Source organism: Artibeus jamaicensis, unplaced genomic scaffold (assembly GCF_021234435.1).
Source record: "Artibeus jamaicensis isolate MK-2021 breed Jamaican fruit bat unplaced genomic scaffold, CSHL_Jam_final contig_464, whole genome shotgun sequence".
Classification (NCBI taxonomy): Eukaryota; Metazoa; Chordata; class Mammalia; order Chiroptera; family Phyllostomidae; genus Artibeus; species Artibeus jamaicensis.
In genome coordinates, this window is record NW_026521842.1 from 1,129,167 (window position 1) to 1,147,761 (window position 18,595).

Below are 18,595 nucleotides of genomic sequence, written 5' to 3' on the forward strand. Positions count from 1 at the left end.
GTCTGGTTCTGAGGTTGTCTCACACTACACATCAGGACACTGTGGGCACCTCCGTGCCTGGCTCTGCTCGAGGAGCCTTCTGCCTTCTTTCTGTGTGTCGTCCTCTTCTTTTCCCGTGTTTTTGCTTTTCTTGCCACAGGTGTGACTTTATTCGGTGTGTCAGGAGGCTCCAGATTTGAACCAGAGAAGTCAGGTTAGCCCAATGATGTCAGGTTCTCAACTGTCTCTCTGGAAAATTGGAACTGACTTTCACCCCACTGAGTCCATACCTGTACCCTCAGAAGCCTGATTTCTCAAAGTCCCTTCTGAATTTTATGGTTGGTTTTGTGATACATACATTTTTCCCAGAATCATTTTACCCTGGATTTTAGAAGTTCATTATAAAAACAATTGGAGAAGACAACTGTTGCTAAACAAGAAAATTAAAACCTCATAAAAGCCCACTGAAGACATTCATTGTTATCTATTATTTCATACTATTTATTAAATGCTACTCTAGCCCTGGCTGGTGTGGCTCAGTAGATTGAGCACCAGCCAGTGAACCAAAGGTTCGATTCCCAATCAGGGCACAAGCCTGGGTTGCCAGCCAGGTTCCAAGTAGGGGGCACACAAGAGGCAACTACACATTGATACTTCTCTCCCTCTCTTTCTCCCTGCCTTCCCCTCTCTAAAAATAAATAAATAAAATCTTTACAATAAAAAAATGCTACTCTAGGCAAGGCTAATGTTTAATGCTGAGGATTCAGTAAAAATTATGAATATACATCACCAAATATATATCACCATCTTTACCCTTATGGAGCTTAAATTCTAGAGGGGAGATGGTCATACCCGGGCAAATATATATAAATTATAGTTATGGTGAGTGCCACAGAGAAAAAGTACAGGATGCAAAGCAGTCATGTTAACTAGGAGGACTTGACCTAATTTGGGAAATATTTCCTTCCATCTTTGTTCTAGGATATTTTTTATATACTGTCTAGATAACATGTGACTTTCTCATGCTGGAATGCTGTTATTTCTCAGTAAGCTCTATGAGACCTGTCTCTCTTGCTCACCTCTGTGTGGCCAGCACCAGCACAGTTCCTTGTCACCCAGTGGGTACTTTTCTAGCTGCAAGTAATACAGTCACACTTGAGCTCACATCAGCAAAAGGGGAATTTTAAATAAGAACTTTGGCCTCTTGGTCGCCTTCCTCTCTGGTACACTGAGGAATTAGAGAGTCTTCTTACACTCTGCCACCTCAGGTTCCCAGTGGTTCCTTGGGCCGCTGACTCAGCCCCTCCTGAAAGTCGTGAGATGAACAAAGAGCTGCTTGGGGTGCACACTGGGCAGTGGGGGCCAGCAAACATTTATCGAGTATGTGGTATTGTGTCGGGCCCTGTGCTGGTTCTGCAGGGTTACTCGGGTGAGTGGGGAACACAGCATGCCATCAGGAAGTTCCAGAAGCAGGTCGAGTATAGGTCAGAGGAGTGTCAGCACAGAAGTTGGCCAGGCACCCACGGAGTGCCTAACTCAGCCTGGAGAGGGGTCAGGAGGGAGCCCTGGAGTGGGTGTCATTATGCTGATTCTTGCCTTCATTCTGTTGTCTTCTCTTTACCATTATTTTAAATTTTTTTATAAAGGAGCTATACTAAAAAGGTTTATTGTTAAGCTTTGAAATGAGTAGGTCCCCAAATTAAGGCCTACTCCATGATGTCTATTCCAGAAGTAGCTGGAAGCTGTCTCATGAGAGCCCCTAAGGCACTTGAGCCCCCCCTCCCTTGAGCAGCTTCAGAGCTTACCCCTTCCTGCCCCCACCCTTCAGCAGGACTCAGGACTGATGGAAATGGATGGAGCCACCAAGAGCCAGCCACCAGCTTTTGTTGGCAATGAAATGCTCCAGGCATATTGTCTGCCTGAAAACTGGGAGGCGGGGTCCTTGAAATTGGACAGCCCTCTATTCACTCCACAAACCCTGATTGGGCACCTTCTATACTCCCAACTGTGAGTTCGGAAATGAGAACACATTGCAGCAGGAGCTGGTCATACTCTGTGAGAGAGAGGAGGAGACAGCTTTCGTGACAGGCAGATAGAACCCGACCGCCCTTGGGGTGGAGTTGACCCAAGCACCTCAGAAGTTCCTGGTGCTCAGAGGCCCTTCCTCTCATGGGACTGTCTCTCGGCCCCTCTGGACTTGGCTTCAGGCACCCCCAGACCTTCATGCCTGCACTGCTGCCTGAGGCCTCCCCCACACCTTGAGGTTGTTTCTCAGTTCAGGCTCATACCTAGGGACCCCTTTAAGTTTTACTTTTATTTAAATTTAATTTCTTAAATTAAAGGGAGTGGTCTCTCTTTTTCTTTTGACTTTTTTGAGCTAAATTGAAGTACACTAAACTGCACATAGTTAATGTGCAATCTTAAGTTTCTTTTTAGCTTTTTCTTTTCATTTTCTTTCTTTCTTCACAGTTCATTTGTCCAGGTCACTTATCCTGCATTCTGACTTTAGACAACTTCAGTCCCATGGTGGTGTTTAACCTGGTCTTCTGTTCTCTGTATTTCCTGAAATTGGTACCGTATTTTTCAGACTGTAAGACTCACCTAGATTTTAGAGGAAGAAAAGAGGAAAAAATTTTTTGAAGCAAAAAATGTGGTAAAATATTTAATAACATAAATAACATAATATTTCACTAATGTAAATGTAAACAGAACTCAACAGCAGCATTAACAACCATTATTCCTCCCAAATGGGCAGGTGAGCATCTTATATCCAAAAAATATGGTAGTTAAATCTAGATCTTGATCTAATTCAGTCTTGATTTTTTGAGGCAGGGCAAGCCACTTCTTAAGGAAGGTTGAGCTCTTTCATGAATGAGTGCCTCCTTTTCCTGCTGTGGGGAGTGGGTGTGTCTCTCCACGGGGAGACAGGCTGCACTGCTCTTTCTAAGCTGCCTGAGGAAGCTCCTTATGACAGCTGCCTGCAGGGCTCCAGAGGCAACTCCAGCAGGTGCCAGGCTGTGTGTACAGGAGGCAGCAAGATAGTTAGGAAGGGGCAGGAGTGTGAATCATGATGAGGGGCTCTGCCCCTCACTGACCGTGTGACCCTGGACAAGTCACCTACCACCTTTGAGCCTCAGAGTCTTCTTTTGCATGGTGGAAACAGTGCAGGAGCCTCTGCTTCGTGCTGGGCTGCTTTAAAAGACAGGGCTCTGAGGGATTCAGCTGCCTTTGGTCACCTTCCTTCCAGGTACTCTGGAGTCTGAGAGTCCTCTTCAATGTGAGTCCCTGAGCCAAGCGCAGATCCACATACCAGGGCAGTCGGCCAAGTGCTGAGTTGAGCCCCTTCCTGTTGCTGCGTTGAACTGAGAAGCTGGTGTCTGGTCAGTGAGGTGACCACTGTTGGAACAAAAATTCAAGTTTCAGATTGCATCTGCCGTAAAGAGAGAGTCTGGCCCCCTGAGACATATCTGGTGGAGGTGACAGCCCACAATAGGAAACTGAGTTTCTGCAGCTTGTGTTACAAACTATGATCACAACTAGGCTTAAAAACAAGCATAAAGCCCTGACTGGTGTAGCTCAGTGGGTCGGGTGTTGTTCTGTAAACATAAAGGTCTCCAGTTCGATTCCTGGTCAGGGCACATGTCTGGGTTGCAGGCCAGGTCTGATCAATGTTTCTCTCCCTCTCTTTCTCCCTCCCTTCCCCTCTCTCTAACAATAAATACATAAAATCTTTTTAAAAAAATACATAGAAAGAAAATAGGAAGGAAACTGTCTTCATGTGCAGTGTGTATCATTTAGGTGGTGGGGTTACATGTGACTTTTAGTTTCACTTTTCTGTGCTTTCCAGATTACCCTCTCTTTACCTGAAATTATTCCTGAGCCTGTTGAGGGCTGAGCTTGTCTGGCTGTGGGGAGGGACGGGGGTGAGCCCCTGTCTGCCGGCCTCAGGTGGAAGGGAACATAGGCCAGCTTCCTCTGCCTGGGCTCCATCACAATAACAACAAATTAAGTCAGCGGCATCAACTGCTACTATTGTAGCAAGTGACCCTAGGTGTTCTCTCTGCCAGTAGGTTCCCACAGCAGTTCCAGCTGGATTGTTTTTTGATACATCCTGTTCTACTGAAGCCGTAAATGAAACATCTCTCTAGCATTCACCCTAATTTTTTTTCAGGTCTTAGTACCCTGCAAAGGAAGCCTGACAAGCAGTGTTCAGTCTACCTGTCAGTTCGAGTCCTATGTTTTGAGACCAGTGGAAGAACACTTTCAGACCTTAAATGGAAAGGTATTCATTTCTTTGTGAGTCAGCCAGGGCTGCTCACGCAGTGTTCAAGTGGGGTAGATGGGAGAGAATCCTGCCTGTCACTCTTCGTATGTATGAATGATGGTTTTGACATGCACTGCAGCACTGTGGAATAGTGTCGGAGGGCCCACTGCCTCTGAGGGAGGAGGAGGTGGGAGTGCTGGGCAGTGACCCGAGAGTGAGGAGGGAGAGGCTGGGCGCATCCCCTCCGTCCACCTGGCCCTGCCACTGCGGTGGGCTGTCCCTGCCTGACATGCCTCCTCCTTGTGATCCTGTCAGAGTAGGCTGTTGCATCCCTCTGACATTGAAAGCTCATTGGTTTCTTGGCCACAAATTGTAGATTAGGGGTGGATTTTTAATTTTTTAAGAACTTTGCTTTGAAATAATCTTTATCACACATAAAGTTCAATAAAGTACAAAGAACCCTCATATACCCTTACCCTAGATTGGTCAACTGTTAACATTTTGGCCCCATTTGTCTTATCACTATGTATAATACACATGAATATTACTTTTTCTGAAACTTTTTCAGAAAAAAATTTCAGACACCATGTTCCTTTCCTCCAAAACAATTCAGTCTGTTCCTTGCACCACCACAGCGCAGAGACCACACTCAGGAAGTTTAACATCAATGGGGTGCTGCCCTCTGATACACTGTTCCCACCCAGCATGTGCTCACTGCACTGACAGTGTCCTTACAGATGCAGGTCACAGAACACCTTTTTAGTTCTCTTCCACTTGGAGAGTGCCTCAGTCTGTCCCTATCTTTAATGACATGGACATGTTTGGTTTGCCTTGTGGACTGTCCCTCAATGAGGGTTCTCAGATGCTCCCTCATGATTAGATTGACAGTTACGAAGTTTGGAAGGAATGTCTCCGAAGGGTGTGTTATCTTTTTCAGTGTTTCCTGTCAGGAGGCACGTGATGTCAGTCTATCTCGTTGTCAGTGTTAACTTCGAGATACGCATTTTCTTATTTAACTGGACACCAGCAGGTCCTGACAGAGGGAGGTTCCATTCCTAGTCAGAACTGTCCACGGTCTCCCATGGTTGGGAGAGGGCCACATTACCCTTCTCACCAGGTTGGTACAGCGTAGTCTCTCCAGCCCTGAAGCCGGGGCTCGTGGGCCCTGTGTGAGGAAGACAAGGGAGGGATGGGGCATGGGATGGCCCGGATGCTGGTGTGTGGGTCAGCAGCCTGTGGCTCACGAGTATTGCCACCATTTTCCTGCTAGGGATCTGCTCACCACAGTCGCCAGTGCCTTGTTAGTTTTTGTGTTCCCTTCGGGGCACCCAGACCTGCAAAGAGAGCAGAGCAGTCAGGCTTCTCAGGATGGGTCTGCACTGGGCACCCTGCCCACCGTGGCCTGAGTGGTGAGCCACAAAGGGGGCCGCAGTGTGCGTTGTCCAGCCCCACGTGTGATGTAGCAGCGGTCACTTTGGTCTCTCGTTCAGATAGGAGCGCACGCTCACTTCTCTCCTGCAGGTGCAGGTTTCCTGTTGCTCTAAAGAACAGCTTAGCGCTGCTTCTGTTGTAGCATTTAAAAAGGACCCAGGTCCTATGCAGCCACAACTCAGGGGGAACAGAGAGGAAGGAAAAACATTTTAGTATCAAAAAGCAAAATAAAAGAATAACGAAGAGAGGCAGGTCGGGCAAAGTGCTGTATCGGGGTCTAGGGCTAGAGGGGTTGGCGGTCACTACTGTCCAGTGATGCAGTCATGCGTCTCTTGTTGCAGGATGTCTTTATACAAGGAAACAGGATTAAATTAGGAGCTGGTTTCACCTGTCTTCTCTCAGTGCCCATTCTCTTTGAAGAAACTTTCTACAATGAAAAGGAAGAAAGTTTCAGCCTACTGTGTATAGCCCATCCATTGGAAAAGAGAGAGAGTTCAGGTATTCTGGGAGAAAACCCTTTTCTCATGCTTTGGAGAAATGTGTTTGTTGAACTTCCTCCTGGCATAACTGTTACAAACACCCCATAAGGAGCCCACTAGAAACCTGCCTAATGGTTTATATAATCCCCCATAGAACTTAATTGCAAAGTCATCTTGAGCTGAACGGTGGACTGGGCTGCTGCATGTGGTTGTGCAGTTTGGATATTAAACAATTCCAGGAGGCAGTATTCCTGTAGACCCCAGTGTGGATGTTGCCCCCTGGAGTTGAGCAAAGTCACAGCCCTGGCTTTGTCTCTGGGCCTCAGCTTTTGGGCTTGCTCCTGCAGAATTATTATCCACCAAGCCCCACTGTGGTGCCTTTTTAATAAATAATGATTCTTCAGTTCCTCCAGGAAATTGAGATAGCTATATGCCAAGTGCATGCTAAGGCTCTTACTGTCAGAACTTAGGGCTTCTTCACCAGACCCTCATGCCCATGGTCCCAAGTTGTCCAGGTTTGGTCCCAGGAAAGGGTTCCAAGAGGACCAGGCTCTCTGGACCCTGGGTTGTCCTGTAACTAGGCTAGGCTTGGGCAATATCTTAACATAGGTTGTCCTCCTCTTCCCTGGAAGATGGGACCCCAGACCCTGGGGAAGGAGGGCAAGGCTGTGGCACACCCCTGTTAGAAACAGTGAAAGCTTCAGGCAGCATGACCCTCTGTCTTTTTTTTTTTTTTTTTCAGAAGAGCCTTCAACATCCTCAGATTCCTTTTCCCTGAAAACCATCGAAGATGTGAGAGAGTTTTTGGGAAGACACACAGAAAGATTTGATAAGAACATTGCCTCTTTCCAGCGAACATTCAGGGAATGTGAAAGGAAGAGTCTCCGTCATCACATAGTCAGTAGCTGTGTCTTGCTTTGCAGGCATGCCCGGTCTCTAGCCAGTTTAGAGCCCCAAGATCCCTCTCCGTTCACTCTGAAGCTTTGCTGTCTCCATCATTGGAAGTTTTGTTGAAATGTTTCTTTCTAACTATAGAAGTAGCACAAGCCACACCCTGACTGGTGTGGCTCAGCGGGATGGGCGCATCCTGCAAAACAAAGGGTCACCGTTTGATTCCTGGTCAGGGCACATGCCTGGGTTGCAGGCCGGTCCCCACTTGGGAGCATGCGAGAGGCAGCTGAATGGTGTTTCTCTTGCACATAGCTGTCTCTCTCCCTCTCTTTCTCCTTCCCTTCCCCTCTCTCTAAAAATAAATAAATAAAATCTTTAAAAGTTAAAAAAAAAAGACAGTAGCATAAGCCACTGCAGAAAACTTGAAAATCACAGGAAAATATAAAAATGACCATTATGGTTCTGTCTGGTGTGGCTCCATTGGTCATCATCCCACAAAGCAAATGGCTGCCAGTTAATTCCTAGTCGGGGCACATGCCTAGGTGGTGGGTTCAAGTCCCCAATCAGGGCACATAAGAGAGGCAACTGATCAATGCTTCTCTCTCATATTGATATTTCTCTCCCTCTCTCCCTTCCCCTCTCTCTAAAAATAAGTAAGTCTTTTTAAAAATTAATATTATCATCTGTGTTAACCCCAAGAGGAATTTTTTCTACTCCTAATGCATATACACCTAAAAAAAGAGTCAAAAAATCACATAACTGATATGATAAGTTTGCATTAGCACTTAAATTTGTCACCCAGGAAATACATCTTGTGAAATGTTTTCTTCACTCCAGGACACGTTGCATGTCCTGGGTTTGGCGCTATGGCTTTGGATTTCGAGAGTGACCTGTCTCTCTACTCTTGCACAGGACTCTGTGAATGCTCTCTACACCAAATGCCTCCAGCACCTTCTGAGGGACTCTCACCTGGTAAGCAGTGGGAATTTCAAAAGAGAGAATTGCAGTTTGCCCATGTGCAAAGCCAAGCTCTTTAACTGTGCTTTCCTTGTCTTCTAGAAAATGCTTGCCAGGCATGAGGCCCAGATGAACCTGATGAAGCAAGCAGTAGAGGTAAGAGCCAGAGCAGTGAGGGGAGAGAAGAGGGCAGTGCTGTGGGCTCTTCTTGTTGCCCCCACACCATGAACTGGGGTTCATTGATTTCCAGATGTACGTCCAACATGATATTTATGATCTGATCTTTAAATATGTGGGGACCATGGAGGCAAGTGAGGTAGGTTCTAAATCTTCATCACCTAGGGTGGAAGCCTTATTCTGTCCTTTCTAAGAAATTTGAAGCTTCGTTAAAATCTGTTGCTAGGATGCTGCCTTTAACAAAATCACAAGAAGCCTTCAAGATCTTCAGCAGAAAGATATTGGTGTGAAACCTGAGTTCAGGTAAGGGCTTGCACCACAGCAGCGTGGCATCCTCAGAGGCAGGGGTGCCGTTTCCCCTGGAAGCAGGGCTGTAGTGGCGGCCACAGGCTGATTTAACTTGGTTCGTACAAAGGAGCAGTGCAGTTACTGGTGACCGAAGATAAAGGGCTGACACTGGCAGATGACTGTTTTAGTGGCTGTCACTCTCCTGCACCCAACTGCCCACATGCCAGCTGGGAGGGAGCTAAAGGAGACATGGTTTTGCACAGTTGGTCTCTAGATAGGCTTGGCATGCAGATGTTCCTCCTCATCTGCCCGCCTGAGGGAACCCTGCTAAAGAGGCACCTCTTTTTGAATTAATTTAGCTTTCATGAGGATAAAAATATATCTAAAGTGTTCATGTTTAAACTCCTTTTCTTCCCCCTTTGGGCTATTTCACTCTGGGGCTAAGGACTTTTGGTTTGTTTCTTTTTCCCTAATTTTATGGTACTGTCATATCCCTGGACAGCCTGAATGAGACATTTAAAACTACTGTGTTTTGCCACTGATTCAAGTCAGATGGCTTCTGAGTTTCTATTTTTATTTTTCATTATTTGTTATAAGTAAGGTAAATCAGAGGCATGTTATTAGACCAGAGAGGAAGGACCCTCATACTGTGGTCTTAAGTTGTCACTTGCCAAATTATTTTACAGCTTCAACATACCCCGTGCAAAGAGAGAACTGGCTCAACTGAACAAATGTACCTCCCCGCAACAGAAGTTGGCTTGTTTGCACAAGGTGGTGCAGCTCATCACACAGTCTCCTAGCCAGAGAGGTTTGTGCTAGTGAAGGGCCAGCCTGGGGGCAGGACAGCATCCATCCAGGTGCAAATGTCTGTTAAGGAGCAGTGCTGTCTTACAGGAGCACACAGTCCCATATCCAGCATGAGTGTCCTGGGGTCTGTTCTGATGGGTGGGGACAGGTGTGTTACAACTAGGGTAAGAAAATGGTGGCCAAGGAACATCAGCCTCAGAAATGAGCCAAGCTGGTGATGGAAATGTAGAGGCTCAGTGGTTTGTCAGACTGTTTGCCCTCATTTTGTATATGTTTAAAATTTTTCCATTATAAAAAGTAAAACAGAATAAGCCAAGAAAAAGTAGTGAGGAGGCAGATTTGTGTATGCAGATGGGGGATGATCTTCAAAGTATAGTAAATGGCAGAACCAGGAGTGTGTGGGTCACCCTCAGCAGCACTGCAGAAGGCGGGGCGCTGCTACATAGCCACATGCACAGTGGTGAGTTCATAGACCATCTCTGGAAAGATACACGGGAAGCGGTGGCAGTATCTGAGGGGGAGAATGCCCAGGTGACAGGGAGGGGACGGATAGTCACAGTTTGCTCTTTTGTGCTGTTGGAATTTTTAAACATGTGAATGGATTACTTAAACAAAATGTCAAAGTGAAAAAAATGAAGTCAGGCCACTGTCAGCATCACAGTGCATGAAACAGAATGATCTCCAGAGGAAAGAGGCTTTCAGCAGAGGCTCTGGGCACACCTTCTCTGTGTGTCCACTGTCCCTAACCTCCCTGGGCTCTGCCCATCCAGGGAAGTGGCAAGGGCTGGTCTGCTTGGAGTTTCTTTCTCTGCACGTGTTCTGAGCATGCTGGGTGTTCGTGTTCCCCTGCAACCTGACTGGGCTGTGCTTCATCGGTTGAATGGTGGTGGGGAATCGATAACGATTGTTGGCCCATTGGAGTCTCATGGTGGCTTTGAACATGTTTTCTGTTGCAGTTAACTTGGAGACTGTGTGTGCCGATGATCTGCTGTCAGTCCTGTTATATTTGCTTGTGAAAACAGAGATCCCTAATTGGTAAAATTTTTTTGTTAAGATACTTTTTCAAAATGGCAGCACTGTGCCGTGGTGGTTTCAGTGTCGCTCTAGGAAGCTGAGCATCTCCCATGAATCAGGTGCTGTGCCTGCCCCACCTTCATTAGGCAGGGGTGGCTCCCCTTTCATTTGCAGGTGGGGAAGCTGAGGTCCAGAGAGCTTACCTTTCTCATTCTGGAACCCGCAGCTGGTCAGGGGCCAAGCAGGAAGCCGTGGGGCCCCAAGCTTTTCTTCTTCCCATAGGAACCCACAATTCACAAGAATCAGCTTTCTAAAAAAAATATCCTATTCCAGGAAAATAAAAGTAGTTTTACTTATTTTCCTAATTGCACACACACTCTGAATAGAAAGCAAGGGGGCAGCAGTCATTGTTCCCTGGAGCTAACCAACTTCAGTCACCTAAGCCAACAGCATTGCTTCTGCCAGTGTTGTGTACAGCAGTAAAACTTTTTTCCCTTTTGTTAGGATGGCAAATTTGAGTTATATCAAAAACTTCAGATTCAGCAGCTCAACAAAAGACGAATTGGGATACTGTCTGACCTCAGTTGAAGCTGCGATTGAATATATCCGGCAAGGAAGCCTCTCGGTTAAACCACCGGTAGGATCCCCTTCTGCCCTAGCCTTTTTTGGGGGGTATCATGGCAGTTTGATAAGGTTCTAAGGTTGGTGTGGGGGGTGGGATTCTTAAATGGCCTCCTAAGAATGGGGCCTCAGCTGTTTATGGGCCCTGAGGCTGGACAGCTGCCCAGCACACTGAACACTGAGTACCCAGCTGGCTGTGAAAGTTTGTGGGTTTTCATTGGGACTTACATTGTTAACACCCTGCCTCATTGCTCCTCAGCACCCTCAAAAGCCCATGGAGAGAGGGGAAGCTAGAAAGAGTTGATTTGGATATTTTGACCATGACAGGCAAGAAATTAGATAATTGTGTGCAATTTTAGGACTCAGTGGCCTTATTATTATTTCCTTGGTTGGTTGGTGAGCTCTGGCTAAAGGAGGCAATTATATTTCCATGTGAACTGTGAGGATCTTAAACCAAGATTGCAGTGCTGGTCTGTTTCACCACACCCCAACCAGCAGTGTGACAGCGCTCACAGAAGTCACAACCTTGACCTTAATAGCTGAAGAGATTTCTGTATTGCAGCCAAGGATCCTGAGGGTTGAACATTTACTTGATCCTAATTTTCTCTGATGTCAGAATTTCCCAAAACAGTAAGTTAGAACATCTGGCAAAGAACATCAGCCTGTCCAGACAGGTGCGCTCAGGTACAAGCAGTTTCTCTGAATCCATTCATCAACATGTTTATGTGTTTCCCAGTCTTTCCTATCCATGTGTACTATATATAATTGAAATTATATTGTATATAGCATTGTATGTTGTTTTTCCCCTAAAAGAACAGTTTTATTTTTCTTATTAGAAGACTTAATATTTTCTTTTAAACAGTATTTGCTATCTAAAAAGTTACAGTGAAGAAAACAAAAGCCTCCTGTAAACTCACTAGCTGGGGGTAGCTTTATTTATGTCTTTTTTCTGGGCTATCCAATTGTATTTTTAACCCGATTTTGAGGTTATGCCACACTTGTTGGCACGTCGCCCTGCAGCATCATGGTGCCTGGTGAAGAACAAAGTTCTGCTCTTGTCCAGGTTTTGATTTGGTGTCCCACCTCTCTGCAGGTGAAATTAGATGCTATCCAGCAGACGTGGCAGGCTAGGACTCTTGGGAAAGGTGTTTCTTAGGTAGAGGAAATCACTAACATTCCGGAATAAACATGTGTGTGCACTCCAGTGCACAGGTACCTGCAGAATCAGTTGCTGCTCACTTTCACAGTAAAGGAGTAAGATTTTTTAGTTTGAAAATCATTTTGTGTGAGGTTCTAGGAATGTGGATTTGGGTTTGTTTGTTTGTTTTATGTGATCATAATTAAATCTTTTATTTTATTTTTCTTTCAATTTTACTTTGTATTAGTTTCAGGTATACAGCATGGTGGTTAGATAAACCTTAAATAGTGTTCCCCTCGATATCCAGTACCCAACTGTCACCATGCACAGTTATGACAATATTAATGACTGCATGTCCTGTGCTTTACATCCCTGTGACTTTTGTAACTACCAATTTATACTTCTTAATCCCTTAACCTCTTTCACCCAGTCCCCCAACCCCTCTGACAACCAGCAGTCCACTCTCTGTCTGTAAGTCTGTTTCAGTTTTGTTTATTCCTTTATTTTGTTCTTTAGATTTCACATGTAAGTGAAACCGTGTGGTATCATGCCCATCGGTAGATGAGTGGATGAAAAAGCTGTGGCTCATGTGTACAATGGAATATTACTTGGCCATAAAAGGCAATGAGATCTTACTATTTGCAACAGCACGGGTGGACCCAGAGGGTATTATGCTCAGTGAAGTAAGTCAGCCTAGGAGTGTGTTGTTCCCATGGCGCTTGCAGCGGTTTTCTGTGATGGTCCTGCCCTTCTTATTGGCCTTTCCCTCTTATTGGTCTGAGAAGACACCCTCTTCCTGGCTCTGCCACCCTGCAGAAGGTTACCTGATGCTCCTTGGTGGGGCTGGGTGTGCCCTTGCCAACAGGAGGGAGGTGTTCGCCTCTTGGAGGGGCTCCTGTCCCCTGCTCCCCCCATACTATGGCATGGCTATCCTGTTTTCTTATTTTCCAAGTAGGTAGAGAGGCTAACACTTCAGTCAGAGTGTGAGGAGGTGGCTGATCAAACAGTATCAGTGAAATTGCCACACCTACTTGGACTTCAGAAAATACTCCAAGTGGGACTGGCTGGGGGAGTGTTGGAGGAGAGGCCCCTCTCGTTCTGGTGTTGATTTGAGTCTAGCACTTCTGTTTGCGGTCAGGCAAGTCTGTTTGTTTCTCTAAGCCTCTGTGCATCTTCCTGTGTACACTGGGGAGAATGCAGTATATTTCATCCCTTCCTAGGTGGTTATGAGAATCAATTGAAATATTTGAAAGGGCTTCTTTGAATTGTGAAGTGATACCAGTGCCCTTAGTTGCTTTTCTAGTACCCCTGCATCTGGGTGCCAATGTCTCCTGGTCCTCCGGAACATTCTGCACGGGTGTGCAGTGGGGTGTGAAACACAGCCCCCAGTGTGCTCCCCTAGTCAGGCTGCCTGAGCCTGGTCTTGCCTTTCTAGATGGGAGGTTGTTGGTCGCATCAGATAATGTGATAAGGTGTGTGTCATCACGGCTTGCTGAGAAGCCCCTCCCTTGGGTCTTCAGTGGATCAAGCCTGAGAGATGCTCTTCACCTTGTTGACAGAGCGGGTATTAATGGCTTCCTTGTCCCCCACGATGCATGCCGAAAGTCCGTCTGCGGTGTTGCCTCTGCCTGAGCTGCCGACGGCTTTCTTCTCAGAAGTGTAGTTCCCTCTAGGGATGTTTGAGGCCACTGCTATGTGTTGGTGTCGTTTGTTTTCAGGGGAGCCCAATAGTGTCTCTAAAATCAGTAAACTCATCCTTGGGTAAAGATTATTTTTTTAATGGCAGGGGAATGGGCTGTGCAGGGTAGAATGATGTTTGAGAAGAAGAGGCCAGGACAGCTCAGGTTTCCATCCGGAGGGTAATGGAGTGAGCATACAACATCCATACTCTGAGATGGCACATTCCACACACATGCACAGCCCATGTGCTGCCCCTGTCCCAGATCCCCTCTGGGAAACGGTCCTCAGAGTGAGACAGCCAGAAAGCCCTTAGCCCAGACTGATGAGGGTCAGCTGCCTGGCTCCGTGAGAGGGAAAGCGAGGCACTGCTGACCCCATTCTAGGGAAGTGGCAAGGATTGTTCTGGGGTCCTCTCTTTTGAGGATCTACACTGACATTTTGTCACATGTGACAAATGGACTGTTACTGGGTTTTTCCTGCAGGAGTCTGAGGGATTTGGTGACAGGCTGTTCCTTAAGCAGAGAATGAGCTTACTGTCTCAGATGACTTCAACTACCATTGACTGCCTCTTTAAGGTAAGACAGAAGGAGGACAGAAGGTAAGTCTCTGTAAGGAGCACCTCACTGTGCAGCATCTCTAAAGAACCTACAGGCAGTCTGGTAGTTAAACACTGAAGTTCACCTGGCTCCAGAGTGGGGTGTAGGGATGCTGAGGTGTCACAGGCAGGGTCCACACGTGTCATCATCCCCAGGGCTTGTGCTTTGCTGTTCTGTAGCAGCTCTGGATTGCTCACCGAGGGCCCTCCACACGTGTAACCCTCTGCCCAACTGCCCTCCCGTATCTATTTGGCAAAACATAGTTTGTCCTTAGGCCAGCTCAGGGGCACTTTATTGGTGGTGCCTGCAGTGCCAAAGGACTCTTTTCAGCTCCAGGAGCCCCGCATTGCTGGTGTCTGGGAGCACGTCACCTAGCGGTGCTTTGATCATGTGGCATCATGTGCAGATACTCTCTGCTCAGATCTCTGCTGGGAGGCTGCCCTGCCAGGCAATCAGCAAGGCCTCGGTGAGGGCAAATCTCCTCAAAAGGCCACCCAGAGCAGAGTGGGTTCCATGGAGGCCCAGAGTATCCCCTGGGACCTGTGCTCCTTCCCCCCAGAACATCTCACTCCCTGGGGGAACCTCCAGGAATCGCAGGGGTGAGCCCTGCGCCTTTGGTTGTGATGGGGTTGCCTGCTAGTTGCAGCTGTTGCCTCCCCACCAGGCCGAGGCTCTATCAGATACCAGAGGACAGGACCCAGGCCTGTTCTACTGAGGTGTCGAAATCCACACTGAGTTCTGGATGTATTGCTTCCCTACTCCTGCTGCTTTGGGAATTTTGTCATGTTGTTGCTTCTTAATTATGGGAACTTTCTTACATTTGCTTATTACAAAAACAAAACAGTGGTGTAATGAACTAACCCCAGATAGCCATCTCCCAATCTTAGTTCATCCCTTCCCTGCCCACTTTCCCCATCCATCCCAATTATTTTGAAACAAATCCCAGAGAGCAGATCAGTCTATCACACATGCATACATAAGTGTTTTCTGCAAGGACACTTGAAAAATTCACAGCTCAGAAAGCAAATAATTTCTTAATACTGATAGTATCTTTGATGTCACTTTCTAGCACATTGCTTTAGGTAACCAAAAGGAAGTGGAAAGACTTCTGAGCCAAGAAGACCAAGATAAAGATGCCATCCAAAAGCTGTGCCACCCTCTGTGCTTCTGCAGTGACTGTGAGAAACTTGTCTCCAGGTAAGAGGCTCCCCACGGCGGCTCCGTGTGCCAGGAAGCAGGATACTCAGGGCCTTGGTGGAACTCTTCTGCTGCTTTCCCATGCGATTTTGAATGAGGCCCTTATCTTAGCAGCTCTCAGTTTTGTCTGCTGTATGTGGGGGGTGAGGGGGTGCTCATCTCTGCCTTTTGGAGCATCGGATGGAATAAAGATCATAAAAGTCCTTGGCAAGCCATTGGGCTCGATACCCGGGTAGGCAGATAGAGAGCCTGCCTCAGCCTCAGCCAGTGGGATTAGGATGGGAGGAATGTCAGCTTCCCCCAGTAACCTTTTTGGTCTCCCCTTAACCTCGTCAGGACCTTTTGCTGGGTGTCAAGGCCTAGAGAGTGGGGCTGCAGAGAAGGATGCTAGAACTAGATGCCCAGTTCCCCACCCTGTGAGCAGGGGCTGGGTTATCTCTAGGACACTACAGGAGAGGTCCAGCTTGGACGTACTCTGAGACCTCTCTTGCAGTCCAAGACCCTGGTACTGCCAGCTCGTCAGGAGGAGGCTCTGCCATGCCATTCGTAGGGTGTCTTTTTCTGTGTCTTTTCTCTACTTCAGGAGGCTGAATGATCCCTCAGTTGTCACTCCATTCTCCAGAGATGACAGGGGTCACACCCCACTCCATGTGGCTGCCCTCTGTGGTATGTGGTCTTGGGCTGGCCTGTTGTGGGTGTCACGGCAAATGGATGGAGCGAAGGACGGCCCAGTAGAGGCCTGAGGCCTGGCTGACGGGTGCAGTGGAGTTAGGAAGTGGAAGGGGCTGCAACACGGGTCCACCCCCAGGGGCTCTGCTGGAACAGAAAAGCAGACGGTGTGCAGGCCTCTCTGTGCTGCTCTGGGGCTGACAGAGCACTTACCCACACTCTCACTATGTGGGCACCTGCCGCTGCCCTGGGCCAGTGCTCCAGGGAGGAAAGGCTTGAATCTAGCTATGTGAGAATGGTCTTAGAACTGTGGTTCTCATATCCCACTTTAAAAAGATTACGTTTACTGTCTTTTAAAGTACACAAAGCAGTAAACACAAATTTCTCCAGTATTGCCCACCACCCTTCTGTCCCCCAGAGATATAATTTTGATTTACACATACCTGGAATTTCCCTGCCTCTGTGTATGAATATAAAGTATGTGATATTGTGGGGGCCATTCTGTTCTGTACTGTGCTTTTTGCAGAACATTTCTCCCTGTCAGTATTTTTTAATGGCTGCACAGTATTCCTTCTTATGAACTGATGAACTGTGGAATCTTCTGTGGGCCTCTAAGCCTCTTCTTCACCACCATCTGTTGCTGAGAAGTGCACTGGGGCTAAGTCCCCTGGAAAAGCCACCCTGAATTACCTGGAACCTGCAGAGTATGACTTTACCTTAGCTCTGGTTTCTCTTAAGCAGAAGAGGGCACCCTGGCATATCTCATGCCAGGGAGTAAGAGGGTAAAATATTGCTCTGGCTCCACAGTTAGGCTTTGAAAAGCCTCTTCTCTTTCCTTCTCTGTGTGAAGTCCTTCTGTTCTGTAGGACAGGCATCCCTCATTGACCTCCTGGTTTCCAGAGGTGCTGTGGTGAACGCCACAGACTACCATAAGTCCACGCCGCTCCATCTCGCGTGTCAGAAGGGCTATCAGAGTGTGACGGTGAGCAGGGAGCAATGGGGCCACCCCACGCTCGTGTGTGGATGAGCCAGACTCTGCATTCTGGCTTTCCAGTCGTGCTGGCTGCACCCTTCTGCCCCACTGTGGCTGTGCTGTGGCCACACGGGAGGGCCTGCAAGTCTGAGGCCCCTCCACCCCTGGACAGAACTGTGAAGTTTAGATTCAAAGTGTCCTGATTATCTGGGGGTAGAGAGGTGGGGCTGTAGACTTTTTTTCTTTAATCTCTTAACTTTTTGTAAGGAAGGATGAGTGTGACAATATCATTTAACTGTAGAGTAAGTAAATAAGATTGCAAATGGAAACAAGTGGCTTCCCCATTATGAGACTACAGGCCAGGCTTCCAGAGGAAGTGTGTGCCTGCCCTGTGGCCTCGCTGCTGCTCATCCACTTTCTCCTCCCCTGGAAGCTGCTGCTGCTGCACTATAGGGCCGGTGCTGATGCGCAGGACAACAGTGGCAACACCCCACTCCACCTGGCCTGCACCCATGGTCATGAAGATGTAAGTGGTACTGCTGCCCCTGGCTGTGTTTGCCCTTTCCAACTTGTGAAGAGATGTGACTTTCTAATGGTTTAGTGTAGCATTCTGTGTTGATAATTATTGGAAGATTTGGTGTGTAATTTGTTTAATTAAAAAATTTTAAGTTTATTACAGATGCTATGTTGAAGGAACAAACCTAAAACTTCATTGCCCATTATCTTATTGTGAAATTAAGTTGTTCTCATTCATCCCTGCTACCATCTGACTCTTACCTTTGTTCATTTTCAGCTTTACTTTTTACTTTTTTAAAAAACATTTTATTTATTTATCTTTAGAGGGGAAGGGAAGGAGAGAGGAAGAGAAATATCAATGTATGGTTGCCTCTCATGCTTCTTCTGCTGGGAATTGGCCTGCAACCCAGGCATGTGCCTTGATTGGGACCACGGTTGTTTGGTTCACAGGCCTGTGCTCAATCCACTGAGCTACACCAGCCAGGGCACCTTTTACTTTTTTTTTGTACTCCCAAGGACTTTTATAATTTCTTTTTTCACTTCATATTTAACAGTGTGTCATTTTCCCTAAACATTCCCTCTCACTGTTCTCCTTCTGGTAACACACAGACAGATTTATACACACATAGGGTTGAGCCTGGGTTAGGTCGGTGACATGCAAAAATGAGACCCTCCCCTACACACCCTACATGTCTGTGTGCAGCTCACTTTCCTAATTCAACAACGCAGTATGGAAATTCTCTCAATCAGTAAACACAGATCCAGCTCCTTCTTTAATTGCTTACAGTGATCAGTTCTGTACATTGGAGCAGTGTTCCTAAGACTGTCCCTTGGTTCTGTGAGTTGTGCCAACACCTGTGAAGTGTGGTCCACCAGGGCAGTTCATGTGGCACTCTGGCCACGTTTTATTGGAAGCCA

General features: G+C 47.0%; 1 protein-coding gene across 11 annotated transcripts in view; it reads left to right on the plus strand.

The window, feature by feature from the left end:
- ANKRD27 (ankyrin repeat domain 27) overlaps nucleotides 1–18,595 on the plus strand; it is a 68,009-nt gene that overhangs the window by 13,796 nt on the left and 35,618 nt on the right. For 8 of the 11 annotated variants that reach the window (XM_053666572.1, XM_053666570.1, XM_053666577.1 and 5 more), the window contains exons 3-17: nucleotides 4,151–4,261; nucleotides 6,016–6,172; nucleotides 6,896–7,050; nucleotides 7,882–8,016; nucleotides 8,104–8,157; nucleotides 8,252–8,317; nucleotides 8,405–8,481; nucleotides 9,153–9,274; nucleotides 10,230–10,308; nucleotides 10,792–10,924; nucleotides 14,209–14,301; nucleotides 15,392–15,519; nucleotides 16,103–16,185; nucleotides 17,055–17,170; nucleotides 17,595–17,687. In XM_053666572.1, the coding sequence (XP_053522547.1) occupies nucleotides 4,151–4,261; nucleotides 6,016–6,172; nucleotides 6,896–7,050; nucleotides 7,882–8,016; nucleotides 8,104–8,157; nucleotides 8,252–8,317; nucleotides 8,405–8,481; nucleotides 9,153–9,274; nucleotides 10,230–10,308; nucleotides 10,792–10,924; nucleotides 14,209–14,301; nucleotides 15,392–15,519; nucleotides 16,103–16,185; nucleotides 17,055–17,170; nucleotides 17,595–17,687 (1,602 nt within the window). The remainder of the gene's footprint in view (nucleotides 1–4,150; nucleotides 4,262–6,015; nucleotides 6,173–6,895; nucleotides 7,051–7,881; nucleotides 8,017–8,103; nucleotides 8,158–8,251; nucleotides 8,318–8,404; nucleotides 8,482–9,152; nucleotides 9,275–10,229; nucleotides 10,309–10,791; nucleotides 10,925–14,208; nucleotides 14,302–15,391; nucleotides 15,520–16,102; nucleotides 16,186–17,054; nucleotides 17,171–17,594; nucleotides 17,688–18,595) is intronic. The other 3 variants (XM_053666575.1, XM_053666580.1, XM_053666574.1) reach the window with 2 other exon arrangements.